The following is a 12,702-nucleotide window of genomic DNA, read 5'->3' as shown; positions in this document are numbered from 1 at the left end:
GCATCTGTAAAGAGAATTAAGTTACATTCTGTGTGTGTATGAAGTTTTTCTGCTTCAACTAATCATTCATGTAATATCTCTTGAAACTGTCCATTCCTCCTGGGACACCCTGTATATGTAAGTCCACTGAAAGAGATGATTCATACTTGTTGCTTCATTCTATAATCTGTTAAGGCTTTAAGATTCCATTTATCGATACACATCTCCAAAGCAAGCTTGTTCGCTTGGCTGAGTGAAATTTTTTTTTTTTTTTAATGAGGTTTGTGATAACTTTAATAAATCTCTTTTACATTTCAGAAAGGAGACTTATAGGTAGTGTTACTAACTCAAAAATATCAAAAGGAGGACAGTGCTTTATAAAATCCTAACTTTTTGGAAAAAGCCTGACAGTCTATTTTTAGCACCAATAAATTGTTTATATTTTACATAGTGGGGGTTATAAACAAGCTCTAATCTTGAAATGAGTAGAAAATAATACTACTGTTAAACAATGGTATTTAATTGTTACAAACACAATACAATACCTTGAAGTTATTTTCAGTATTTTTCAATAATGCATCCTTTGAAAGTGTATTTTTCAAAAGAATATACTGCTGAGAGAAGAGGTAAATTATTGTCTTGAAGCATGTACCTATAAAATTCCTCACAAGACATATCCTTTAAATTGCACTAGACCAGTAACATTAGTTTGACTGAATCTGCCAACAAATGGTTCATCTCTTTTGTCCACTGAGCAATTATGAGAGGAAATATGGATTCAGTAGACACATTGCTACCAGGAATTGCAAGGAAAAATTGGCAAATTTTCGAAATTTCAAAAAACGTTTCAACATTTTGACACTTTTTAAACAAAGAACACCACTGTTGGTGTAGTTTAGAATTTTTGTCCAGCATTATAGATTGTGCACAATTCTTGATGATGCCGCACTGATCAAATATTTTGAATCATCTGTTTTCACACTTTTAGTTTATAAGTACATGAAAGAATGTCCACAAAACAAAGGTCCTTCAACTCTGAGTTTAAGCCACATGAAGCCCTTAAATTCTTCCATTGGCTGTATCAATTTTTCTACGTATTCAGTGCAAGTTTAATGTAAAGTAGATACGTTTATCACATATGCTTGGCACTTTTTTCCCAAGCCAGATTCTAGAAAGGTATTCAAGGATTTAAGAACTTTCAGCATTGCAGCGCGTCAGCAATCGTAATTATCTAAATAAATTATGAATAATCCGCCTCATCAACATGAATCCTAAACCCCCTTGTTTGAGAAGCCAGTTCAAGGTCCATAAATTAAATCACCCAATTCGCCCTATTGTCGACAGCACAGGGAGTGCCTATCATAAACTGGCTAAATGCTTACATAATAAAATTAAAGATAATTTTGTTTTTAGAAAAAACTATACAGTCAAAAATTCTATTGTATTAGCCACGCTTTTGGGTAATGTAACCTGTTCTGAGGAATCTAAACTAGTCTCGTTTGATATAACAAGTCTGTACACGAACGTACCAGTGGACCAGACTCTCCAGATATTAGAGGGTAATTTACGTTATTATAAAAGACTATCACATGATGAAATTGATGAGCTAATGATGTTGCTACGGATTGTCCTGAAATATAATTATTTTACCTTTAATGATAGAATGTATTCGCAACCGTTTGGATTGGCCATGGGAAGCCCCCTTGCTGGGATTTTATCTGAAATTTTCTTGAACTCCTTAGAGTTAGATTTCTTTGCCAGTGGTAGAGAGATTTTGAGTAAAATAAAATTTTATACAAGGTACGTTGACAACATTTTATTTGTCATTAATGGTACTCAGAATGATGTAGACCGTATTTTTTCTATCTTTAGTGAGTTTCATGATAACATCAGGTTTACACTCGAGAGGGAATCCTTGACGAGGTCCTTGAACTATTTGGATCTCACGTTGACCGTGGTGGATAGCCATATTGAGTTTAATATCTACCGGAAAGACACGTACTCTGATAACATCATTTCTGCAGATTCGGCGCATCCGCATGCCCATAAGATGGCCTTCTTCCATTCGAATATACATCGAGCTACAGCTATCCCTCTGTCACCGGAGGCGTTAGAGACCGAATTGGTCACACTGGAAGCTATCGCTAGAAATAATGGTTATAGTTCACAATTGGTAAAACGTTTGTACAACAAGAAAATAAATAAAAATAATGGTACGGCTTCCACATTAGGTGATTTAGTAAATGACAAACCGATGGCAATAGTATCTATCCCTTTTGTAGGTAATGTAAGTTACAAATTAGGGCGTTTGCTTAGAGCCTATAACTTTAGGGTAGCCTTTTCTACCAACAACAATCTGCACAAGAATTTAATCCACTCGTTGCAGATCACAAGTGACAAACTTTCTCAGTCTGGTGTGTATAAAGTTACTTGCGGTGACTCTCCGAAATTTTATATCGGTCAAACAGGCCGAGCTCTCATGACTAGATATAATGCGCCAAGTCGTCTAATAAAGAGTTGCTTCATGCTGAAGTTAAGGGTTTAAAATTGGACATCTTAGAGGAAATGCAGATTTTTAAACACCTGCAGTATGCCAAAGACGATGTCCTCAACGATCAGCTACAATTAAAAAACAGAAATTTCTTTGAAAGTTTCGGTCCCTTACTTAATTCTTTTCATTAAACCACATGACGTGGAAGTTGGCTGATGCATGCACAGATTGTTGATTGTTAACGGATGATAACGATGCCCCTCCCCCTCTCTTTTTTGGCACCTTTCCCTTTCTGTGAGTTGAAGGTTTGGTTAGCCAAGATGAACGCCTTTCGGTCATCGTTAAGTTCATATCGCTGCGCGCTTTTAAGACGTATTGTATCTTCGTTGGCTTCTATATTTATAAGATCGTGGCGGGGGCCAAGATATGTCCTAAATCTTTTATGTTTTTTGATTACGGCCTGCTCAGCCACTTAGCATTTTGGCGATGTAGCGATAGTGATGGTTTCTGTTAGCAGAAATTGTGTGGTTTTATCCGTTAACAACATTTGAGTTTTTCTTTCCACCGCCCCCACACCATTATCCGTTAAGGGGTCAAGTTTTGCAGACCGTTCGCTCTGTGAGTTACAACTTAATGGTTCCCGCATGTAGTATGGTTTGGAACAGATTGCACTTTACTATGTCCTCATGCATAGCCATTTCTGTATGTTAGTTGTAAGTTTTACCTAATTTTAGTGCCTCCATATTAGTTAGGGTCGAGAATTGATATGTCGTAATTTCCGCATCAATTCTTGTATCACTTACTATTTGGGCGACAACTTTTTGTAGTTACTTAGGCCCCGATTCATGTTAACTGTTGTATCCCATTTCTTAGCCGCGCGCATGCGCAGAGATTGTCGACAGTCGCTCAGGGGAATAGCCGGCGAGGCCTTAGTGCAGTGGAGAGCCTGTGACCCATCGCACGTTGGCTGGGGCGAGGCAGCACACACAGTTAAGTAGTGTTATTGACTTGGTACGGATGTACCGTGTAATGTTAATAAATTTTATGGGGACCTGCCGTTGTGGGTGTTCATTTTAGAAATTGACTATGCCCATTTAGGCAAGCTGTTTTTTATTTTTATTTTGTTCTGAACAAAGCGTGGTTATCCACGTTGAAACCTGGGTAAACACCGGGAATTTTTGCAATCAAGGCGGATTATTCATAATTTATTTATTCAAGGATTGACTGTGAGAGAGTTTATAATAAGTTAAGCACTTCTGTGATAGAATTGTTTTCCTTTTCAACAGACTTCATATTGCAATGAAAAATGGGCATGGTAGAGGAGAGAAACAGAAGATTCTGCTCCGAAAAGTCATTCTGCAGAAAATTTCTAATTGTTGTTAGCTTTGATTTCCTATCCTGAGAGAGGGAGTAAGATTTCAGTGCTGGGTACAACTGCAGAATCATTTCTATTGCTGAATACAATGGAATGATTTAGCAGCTGTTGGTAATTTATCCACAAATTAGTAGAAATATTTCAATTCCTCCATGTATACTGCATACACATGAAAAATATTAAACACTTTCATTACAAAAGATTCTATATTGAAAGGTAGAGAATCAGTTTATGTTGTAAGGTATTATGTATATATGTGCAGGGTATCCAACTCCTGTTATGCTTTCATGTAACTTATGCTTGAGAGCAGAATACACGTTATTCCAACAGCTCTGAGCACTATGGGACTTAACTGCTGAGGTCATCAGTCCCCTAGAACTTAGAACTATTTAAACCTAACTAACCTAAGGACATCACACACATCCATGCCCGGGCAGGATTCGAACCTGCAACCGTAGCGGTTGCGCCGTTCCAGACTGCAGCGCCTAGAACCGCTCGGCCATACACGTTATTCTCCACTCTGTGTAACACCACCAAAGTTAACATCTGCATTGTTATGAACAAAAGCGCATTTAGATTTAGCAAGATATGCTTTAGTAAACGATCTGCAATATAATAGGCAATACTTTATGAAGTTTCATTTGGACAATTTTATACATCAAGGACCTTTGTTTTAATACCATGTTTCACTGTTTTCATAATCAAAATACTGAATTATAATTGGGAATATTTTCAATGCACCATGATTACTTGTCTCTGTCACCAGGCAAAAATATGGAACTCTGTCATTCAAAGTTTTGACAAAAATATTTACAGTGTGAGGTGCAATGACATTATTTACAATGGCTTCCGTTTTAGTTCTTTTACAGACAAATTTTGAGTACTATCATATTTTTGAAATAGTTTAATTAATACGCTTGTACAATCTATTGATTTGTGCGAATGATGGTGGAAAACAATGTTGTATGAAATCAAGCGTTAAGCCAAGTGGAGCTGGTCTGTACCATCATTTTATGTTTTTTTCAGTAGTCTTTCCACATCCATGGCACCTGTCCGCCCCTGGTAGCTGAGTGGTCGGCACGACGGAATATCATACATAACGGCCTAGGTTCGGTTCCCGACTGGGTCGGAGATTTTCTCCGCTCAGGGACTGGGTGCTGTGTTGTCCTTATTATCATCATTTCATCCCCATCGACACACAAGTCATCACAGTGGAATAAACTCAAACCCCTTGCACCAGACAACCGGTCTACCTGATGGGAGGCTCTCGCCACATGGCATTTCGATCCACGGCACCCTTTATCCTGTATCAATGTAACTATCACACACTGCACATTTAGCTTCACTTTCATTTTGTCCAAATAAAAAACACTGCTATTTTGCTTTTAATTATCTGAGAACTTGCACTGCCTTTTTCAGCTATCTAGGTATCCAGACATAGAAGATGACATACTTCAAATCAGAAATTAACTAAGAAGCTTTTGTTTCAGAATATGAAAATATCAGAACAGTGCTACACAAATTACAGTATCTTGAATCGTGATATCGTATACTTTGTCTCGTATACATTGTCTCGAAATTTGGTAGAAAATCCAAAGAAATTCTGGTCGTATGTAAAGTACACAAGCGGCAAGACGCAGTCAATACCTTTGCTGCGCAGTGCCGATGGTACTGTTACCGACGACTGTGCCGCTAAAGCGGAGTTATTAAATGCAGTTTTCTGAAATTCCTTCACCAGGGAAGATGAATGGTATATTCCAGAATTTGAAACACGAACAGCTGCTAGCATAGGTTTCTTAGAAGTAGATACCTTAGGGGTTGGGAAGCAACTCAAATCGCTTGATATGGGCAAGTCTCCAGATCCAGATTGTATACCGATAAGGTTTCTTTCAGATTACGCTGATACAATAGCTCCCTACTTAGCACTCATATACAACCGCTCGCTCACCGATAGATCTGTACCTACAGATTGCATATACTGTATTCAAACATTATGAATCACCTCGAAGGGAACGATCTATTGACACGTAATCAGCATGGCTTCAGAAAACATCGCTCTTGTGCAACGCAGCTAGCTCTTTATTCGCACGAAGTAATGGCCGCTATTGACAGGGGATCTCAAGTTGATTCCGTATTTCTAGATTTCCGGAAAGCTTTTGACACCGTTCCTCACAAGCGACTTCTCATCAAGCTGCGGACCTATGGGGTGTCATCTCAGTTGTGTGACTGGATTCGTGATTTCCTGTCAGGAAGGTCGCAGTTCGTAGTAATAGACGGCAAATCATTGAGTAAAACTGAAGTGATATCAGGTGTTCCCCAGGGAAGCTTTCTGGGACCTCTGCTGTTCCTGATCTATATAAATGACCTGGGTGACAATCTGAGCAGTTCTCTTAGGTTGTTCGTAGATGATGCTGTAATTTACCGTCTAGTAAGGTCGTCCGAAGACCAGTATCAGTTGCAAAGCGATTTAGAAAAGATTGCTGTATGGTGTGGCAGGTGGCAGTTGACGCTAAATAACGAAAAATGTGAGGTGATCCATGAGTTCCAAAAGAAATCTGTTGGAATTCGATTACTCGATAAATAGTACAATTCTCAAGGCTGTCAATTCAACTAAGTACCTGGGTGTTCAAATTATGAACAACTTCAGTTGGAAGGACCACATAGATAATATTGTGGGGAAGGCGAGCCAAAGGTTGCGTTTCATTGGCAGGACACTTAGAAGATGCGACAGTCCACTAAAGAGACAGCTTACACTACACTCGTCCGTCCTCTGTTAGAATATTGTTGCGCGGTGTGGGACCCTTACCAGGTGGGATTGACGGAGGACATCGAAAGGGTGCAAAAAAGGCAGCTCATTTTGTATTATCACGTAATAGGGGAGAGAGTGTGGCAGATATGATACGCGAGTTGGGATGGAAGTCATTACAGCAAAGACGTTTTTCGTCGCGGTGAGACCTTTTTACGAAATTTCAGTCACCAACTTTCTCTTCCGAATGCGAAAATATTTTGTTGAGCCCAACCTACATAGGTAGGAATGATCATCAAAATAAAATAAGAGCTAGCATACACATCACCCCTCCATGCTATATCAGACTCTTCTTTCTAAAATATGCGAAAGTACTTTGTGTCTGATGCTAAAACCACAGTTTATTTACTTATTTAATCCACTTGTTACAAGTTAACCTAAGAGCCATATATTTTGTACAACAATATGTAGGTGAAAGTGAATGTCAAATACTAATCAATAAAAGCCATTGAAATGAATAGCAAACAAAACTAAAAAATGAAGCAACTACAGTTAAACAAATACAATCTATACATGTAAACATAACAAAACAAAATGGTTCTTTGTCATCTATAGGCCTGAATTACACTGTCAAATATTTTACAAAACGCTGTCTATAAAAACATATTTGACAAAGTTATTTTAAAGTATTATATGGTCTTTAACAGTAACAATAAATATGTGTTCTAACCTGGTGGAGGGACTGCATTGTAAGTATTCTGGCTAGGAGCAGTAGTGAAACCCTGCTTGTTCTGGGGCCGCTGAGTAGTGTTTGCTGTAGACATTGGCAGGACTTGGATTCTGGTTGCATTCCACTTAAATGGCATATTTGGGTTGTATGATGCTTCCACAAGAACCCTGTCCCCCACGACTGGATTTGATCCCTTGACACAGCAACTGCAAATTTAAAAAGATAATGAAATATGTGAATCAAAATTTATGTCATACTAAAAAAAAAATTCACTACATAACAATAACCATATGAGGATAGTTCCTATATTTCAAGTAAGCAAAGTTGAGCTCCACATCCTGGTCCAGACAGTTCAGGACTGACTGACCACCACATCATCCAATGGTGTCATTTCGATGCAGTATAGGGGAATGGGGTGGAGAGGAGGGGGGGGGGGGGGGGGGGGGGGATCAGCATACAACTCTCCTGACCATTGTCAGTTTTCTAGAACTTGGAGCTGCTACTTTTCACTCACGTAGCCCCTCAATTAGCATTAAGAGGTGAGTGTACCTCGTTTCAGTACTTCCACCAAGGAAGAATCCTGGCAGTACTGAGAATCGAACCAGGGTCCTCTGCATTGCAACCACACAAACCACTGAGCATATAGCAATATTTTAAGTATGGCACTTTTATTGTGAACAATGGAATATCCAGACTGAAATAACAACTATATTATGAAATGGATAAACTGCTACTCACCATGTAGGGGAGAGACTGAGTTACAGACAAGCACAACAAAAAGGTGGCTACTGCATGTATACATGATTTAGAAGAACTGAGCAAGCAGTAAAGGAAACCAATGAAAAATTTGGAGTACAAATTGAAGTTGAGGGAGAAGAAATAACAAATTTGAGTTCTGCCACTGACGTAAATATCTCAGATACAGCAAAGAGCAGTGTCTTGAAAGGAGATATAAGATGAACATTAGCAAAAGTAAGACAAGGGCAATCTACTGTAGTTGAATTAAATTAGGTGATGCTGAGGGAATTAACTTAGGAAATGAGACACTAAAAATAGTAGATGACCTTTGTTGTTTAGGCAGCAAAATAAATGATGATGGTCGAAGTAGAGAGGATATTAAAATGTCGACTGGCAATGTTTCTGAAGAACAGAAATTTGTTAACACTGAATATAGATTTACATGCCAGGAGATCTTTTCTGGAGATATCCTTTTGGAATGTAGCCATGTAGTTGGATGAAATACAAGATGCCTCTAAAGAAAGTCTATATTTGATGTGTCAGAATAAAATGGAGATTGAAGTCTACTGACAAAACCTTTATTTATTACTGAAATATACAGTTTAATAATTTACTTCTTAAAAATAACAATACCATTTAAATGCAACTCAGCACCCCTATGGCACTATTGTAAATGATGAACAAAATTTCCCATGACAACTTCGCATGCAGATACATTGAGGACTGCCACTTCACTACGGATATTTTCTTTTTGTTGCTCCAGAGATGTCAGATTATTGACATACACTCTACACTCGACATTTCTCCATAAGAAAAAAATCCTTGGGGCTTAAATCGGGACTGCATGGGGGCCAATTTATGTCAACCCTCCTGAAGATCAATTTGCCAGAGAAAGTTTCATGAACTTGCAGTATGGATGCTTTGGACATGTGTGCTGTCACTCTGTCGTGCTGAAGCAATGTTCTTTGGTAATAATTGGGAAAGTTTTGCAATTCAGACACCAAAAATCCATTCAGCATCCACACATAAAGTTCTGAATTCACTGTAACTGCATGACTGCTCTCATCCTCGAGAAAGTAAGAGCCAATTATTCTTTGGGCCAACGTCACAGCCCAAGTGGTAACTTTTGGCGAATGAAGGGGTTTCTCACACTTCTGTTCAGGATTTGTTGCACTCCAGTAGTGGCAATTTCGATTATTGATGCGACTGTTAAGGTGAAAAGTAACCTCATCAGAAAACAAAGTGTTATTAAATGAAGACCACTCAGTCACATCATTAACAAACCGCAGCCTTTGTTGGGCATCCTGAGGCTTTAATTCTTGCACCAACTGGATTCTGTAAGGGTGCAGTTTAAGGTCTTTCTGCAGAACTTGGTGCAGTGATGATCTAGGCACATTTAAAGAAATTGCACACTTACGAATGGAGAGGATAGGAATGTCACGAACAGACTGATTTACGCTCTCTACGGATTTGCCTGATCTTGATGACATTGGTTGTCTCAAATTTGGTTTGGCCAGTGTTGAATGGTCTCCTCAAATGTTTTGATCCATTACTGGATATGAGGAACACTTGAAGCATCATTTATATTGTGCAATCCACAGTTACTGCAAAATTTTCTCTTTGCTAGTTGCCGAATCACTGTTTTTATAAAATTCTCACATACAAAATGCATGATCCACTCCCAAGAAGTGCTCCAGATTGACTGAATTCCTAAAGGCCAAGCAAGCGATGTACAAACCCACCCACTCTCCTCCAATTTGCTATGCATGCACAGAGAGTTCTTCAAAGATAAACTTTCTTTTGAAACACCCTCTCTTGTAGGAAGCGGATGATCAAATAGACAAGGCCTCATACAAATACTTTCATGTAACAGGAAATACTGAATTTAGTTGATGTAAGGTGAAGATTCAAAAATGCAAGAAATGAAGTAAGCAAAAGGGAATATAAATATCTAAAAATGAGACTGACAGAATGTGGAAAATGGCAAAGAAGGAATGGCTAGGGGACAAATGAAGGCTATAGAAGCATGTATAACAAAGGGAAAGATATATACCACCTATACAAAAATTAAAGAGGCCTTTGAGAAAAGTGAAGCAGCTGTATGAATATCAAGCACTCAGATGGAAAACAAGTATTAGCAAAGAATGGAAAACAGCAATTTGTATATTAAGGTGCTACACAAAGAAACTGAACGTGAAGGCAACATTACAGAAAGAGAAAGATGAGATAGGAGATACAATACTGCAAAGACTCAGAGAGCACTGTAAGACCTAAGTTGAAACAAGGCCCCTGGAGTACATGACATTTCCTCAGAACTCTAGTGATATCCCAGGGAGTGCCAGTCATGACTGAACTATTCTATCTGGTGTGCCAGATGTACTAGACAGGTGAAATACCCTCAGACTTCAAGAGGAATGTAACAATACCAATGGCAATAAAAGCAAGATACTGACAGATGTGAATATTACCAAATTATTGGTTTAGTAAGCCATGGCTGCCATTGTCTTGAATATCGACAAAAGTAAAACGTGTAATCGAATGTAGTTGAGAGGATATAGAATACAAATTGGCAATGGTAAGAAAAGCTTTCTGGAGAAGAGAAATTTGTTAACACAGAATAGAGCTTTATGTATATGGAAGTCTTTTCTGAAGGTATTTGTCTGGAGTGTAGCCTTGTATGGAAGTGAAACATGGACGATAAGCAGTTCAGACAAGAAGAGAATTGAACTTTTCAAATGTAGTGCTACAGGAGACTGCTGCTGATTAGATGGGTATATCATGTTACTAATGAAGAGGTACTGAATAAAATTGGGGCCAAAAGAAACATGTGGCACAACTTGCCTATAAGAAGGAATCCATTGACAGAACACATTCTGAGACATCAACGATTCATTAGTTTAGTACTGGTGGGAAAGGGGGGGGGGGGGGGGGGGAGGGGAATGTAGAGGGGAACCAAGAGACGAATACAAGAAGCACATTCATATGGATGTAGGTTGTAATAGTGATTCAGATATGAAGATGCTTGCACAGGATAGAGTAATGTGGAGAGCCACATCAAACCAATTTTCACACAGAAGAAGAAGAAGATGATGATGATGACGACAACAAAAACAACATCATGCTGAAATGTGAACTCATACCTATGAGAAACGAAGGATACGACACTGATGACAAGCAAATCTATTGACCTTTTTCCCTTATTCTTTCGGTTATATAATGTAAACTTTTGTGAATAAGTTGCCCACCTCAGAAAGGATGTTGATTGGTCTAATAAGTTCTCTCTCTCCCTCTTTTAATTTCTTGTGAAACAAGTTCTGTTGCTTTGCTTTTAAGGAATACTGTTTCTCTACAAACTGGGATCATCATTGCAGAATGTTTCACGAGGAATAGTAAACATTTTAGAGGGGTAAACACTGCTGCTGGTTTTAGGAGGTATAGTAGATAATTTTCTAATTACAGAGTACCACATTCAAGAATAATTAATCCTATTTTCACTAAACTGTGGCATGCTGGTGCAGAACCCAGCAGACATACCTCATCTCAATGTGAAAATGAACAGTGAGTGGATGAAGTAGAAGACATTATTTAGTTGGCATAATGTACTCTGAGATGGAAAAATCGAAATTTTTAAAATCAAATTAGACTACTCTAATACTTCCTAAAATCACATCCTGGAGCACCATGTACTTCCTATATATTCTTGGAAGTATTTATATGGTAACTGTATGAATGAATGGATGCAAATCCATTAAAATGGACTACATTTTATGGATTTCAAAATGTATTGAAACTTGCTGCTACCATAATTACATTTGAAATTTTTTTGTCTCACAAACACAACTGTGCTTTAAAATTTTTAATTTATAACATTTCCAAGATACATAAGCAAAATAACTTTTTTCTCACAAACTACATTAGCTCTCTAATTGCTTAGGTTATAAAAATTACAAATTGAGAAATCTGGCATTCTGGTATAAAAGCCAATGATTGCCAGGTCATTTTGCACCAATTTTTGGAAATGTGTAATTTATTTATCACGTTTCAGAACTACATTATTCCATTATTAAGTTGTATAAAACAACTTTTTAACTTATTTGTTGTTTAATAACCTCACCAATTGATGAGATAATTCTGTGCCTAATGCCATATTAATTTAACGTACCTAATACTACACAGCAATGTACACAGATTTCTATTACACATGTGTAGTATTTGTAGTAACGAGAACATAGTGTTATCTTTGTTTTATAGAACTTGATAATATAGTCTCGAAACATGCTGTGTAAAATAAATCACACACTGACAACAACTGATGCATAATAATCTCTGCACTGATAAAGTTTATACAGGGTGTTTCTGTGATGATGTTACAAACTTTCAGGGATTGTGCAGGAGGGTAAATGTATCAATTTAAAGTAAGGGTCTCTGATCTGAAAATTACAGAGTCTAAAGTTATAAGTGAAAATCATTCTGATCTTTCTGACAGTAGGTCTCTGCTTTCTATATTTTGATAGGAAGTAATTTCGACAAAAATAAGAAAAAAGTCCAGTAAACATGGGCTCTGAAGTGTTAACATTAAGAGTTATGACTGCTTGTTCATCTTTGTTACTGTGAAACCATCTATTCTAGTGAACAAGTATAAC

The 12,702-nt window shown here is 37.8% G+C and overlaps 1 protein-coding gene across 2 annotated transcripts in view; it reads right to left on the bottom strand.

The window, feature by feature from the left end:
* The window catches only part of LOC126272211 (cell division cycle and apoptosis regulator protein 1-like), a 269,061-nt gene that overhangs the window by 159,401 nt on the left and 96,958 nt on the right, over window positions 1-12,702 (bottom strand). For both annotated transcript variants that reach the window (XM_049974912.1, XM_049974901.1), the window contains exon 6: window positions 7,322-7,527. In XM_049974912.1, the coding sequence (XP_049830869.1) occupies window positions 7,322-7,527 (206 nt within the window). The remainder of the gene's footprint in view (window positions 1-7,321; window positions 7,528-12,702) is intronic.

Source organism: Schistocerca gregaria, chromosome 1 (assembly GCF_023897955.1).
Source record: "Schistocerca gregaria isolate iqSchGreg1 chromosome 1, iqSchGreg1.2, whole genome shotgun sequence".
NCBI classification, from domain to species: Eukaryota; Metazoa; Arthropoda; class Insecta; order Orthoptera; family Acrididae; genus Schistocerca; species Schistocerca gregaria.
Note: the sequence above shows the minus strand (reverse complement) of the source record. Positions and strands in the feature narration are given on the sequence as shown.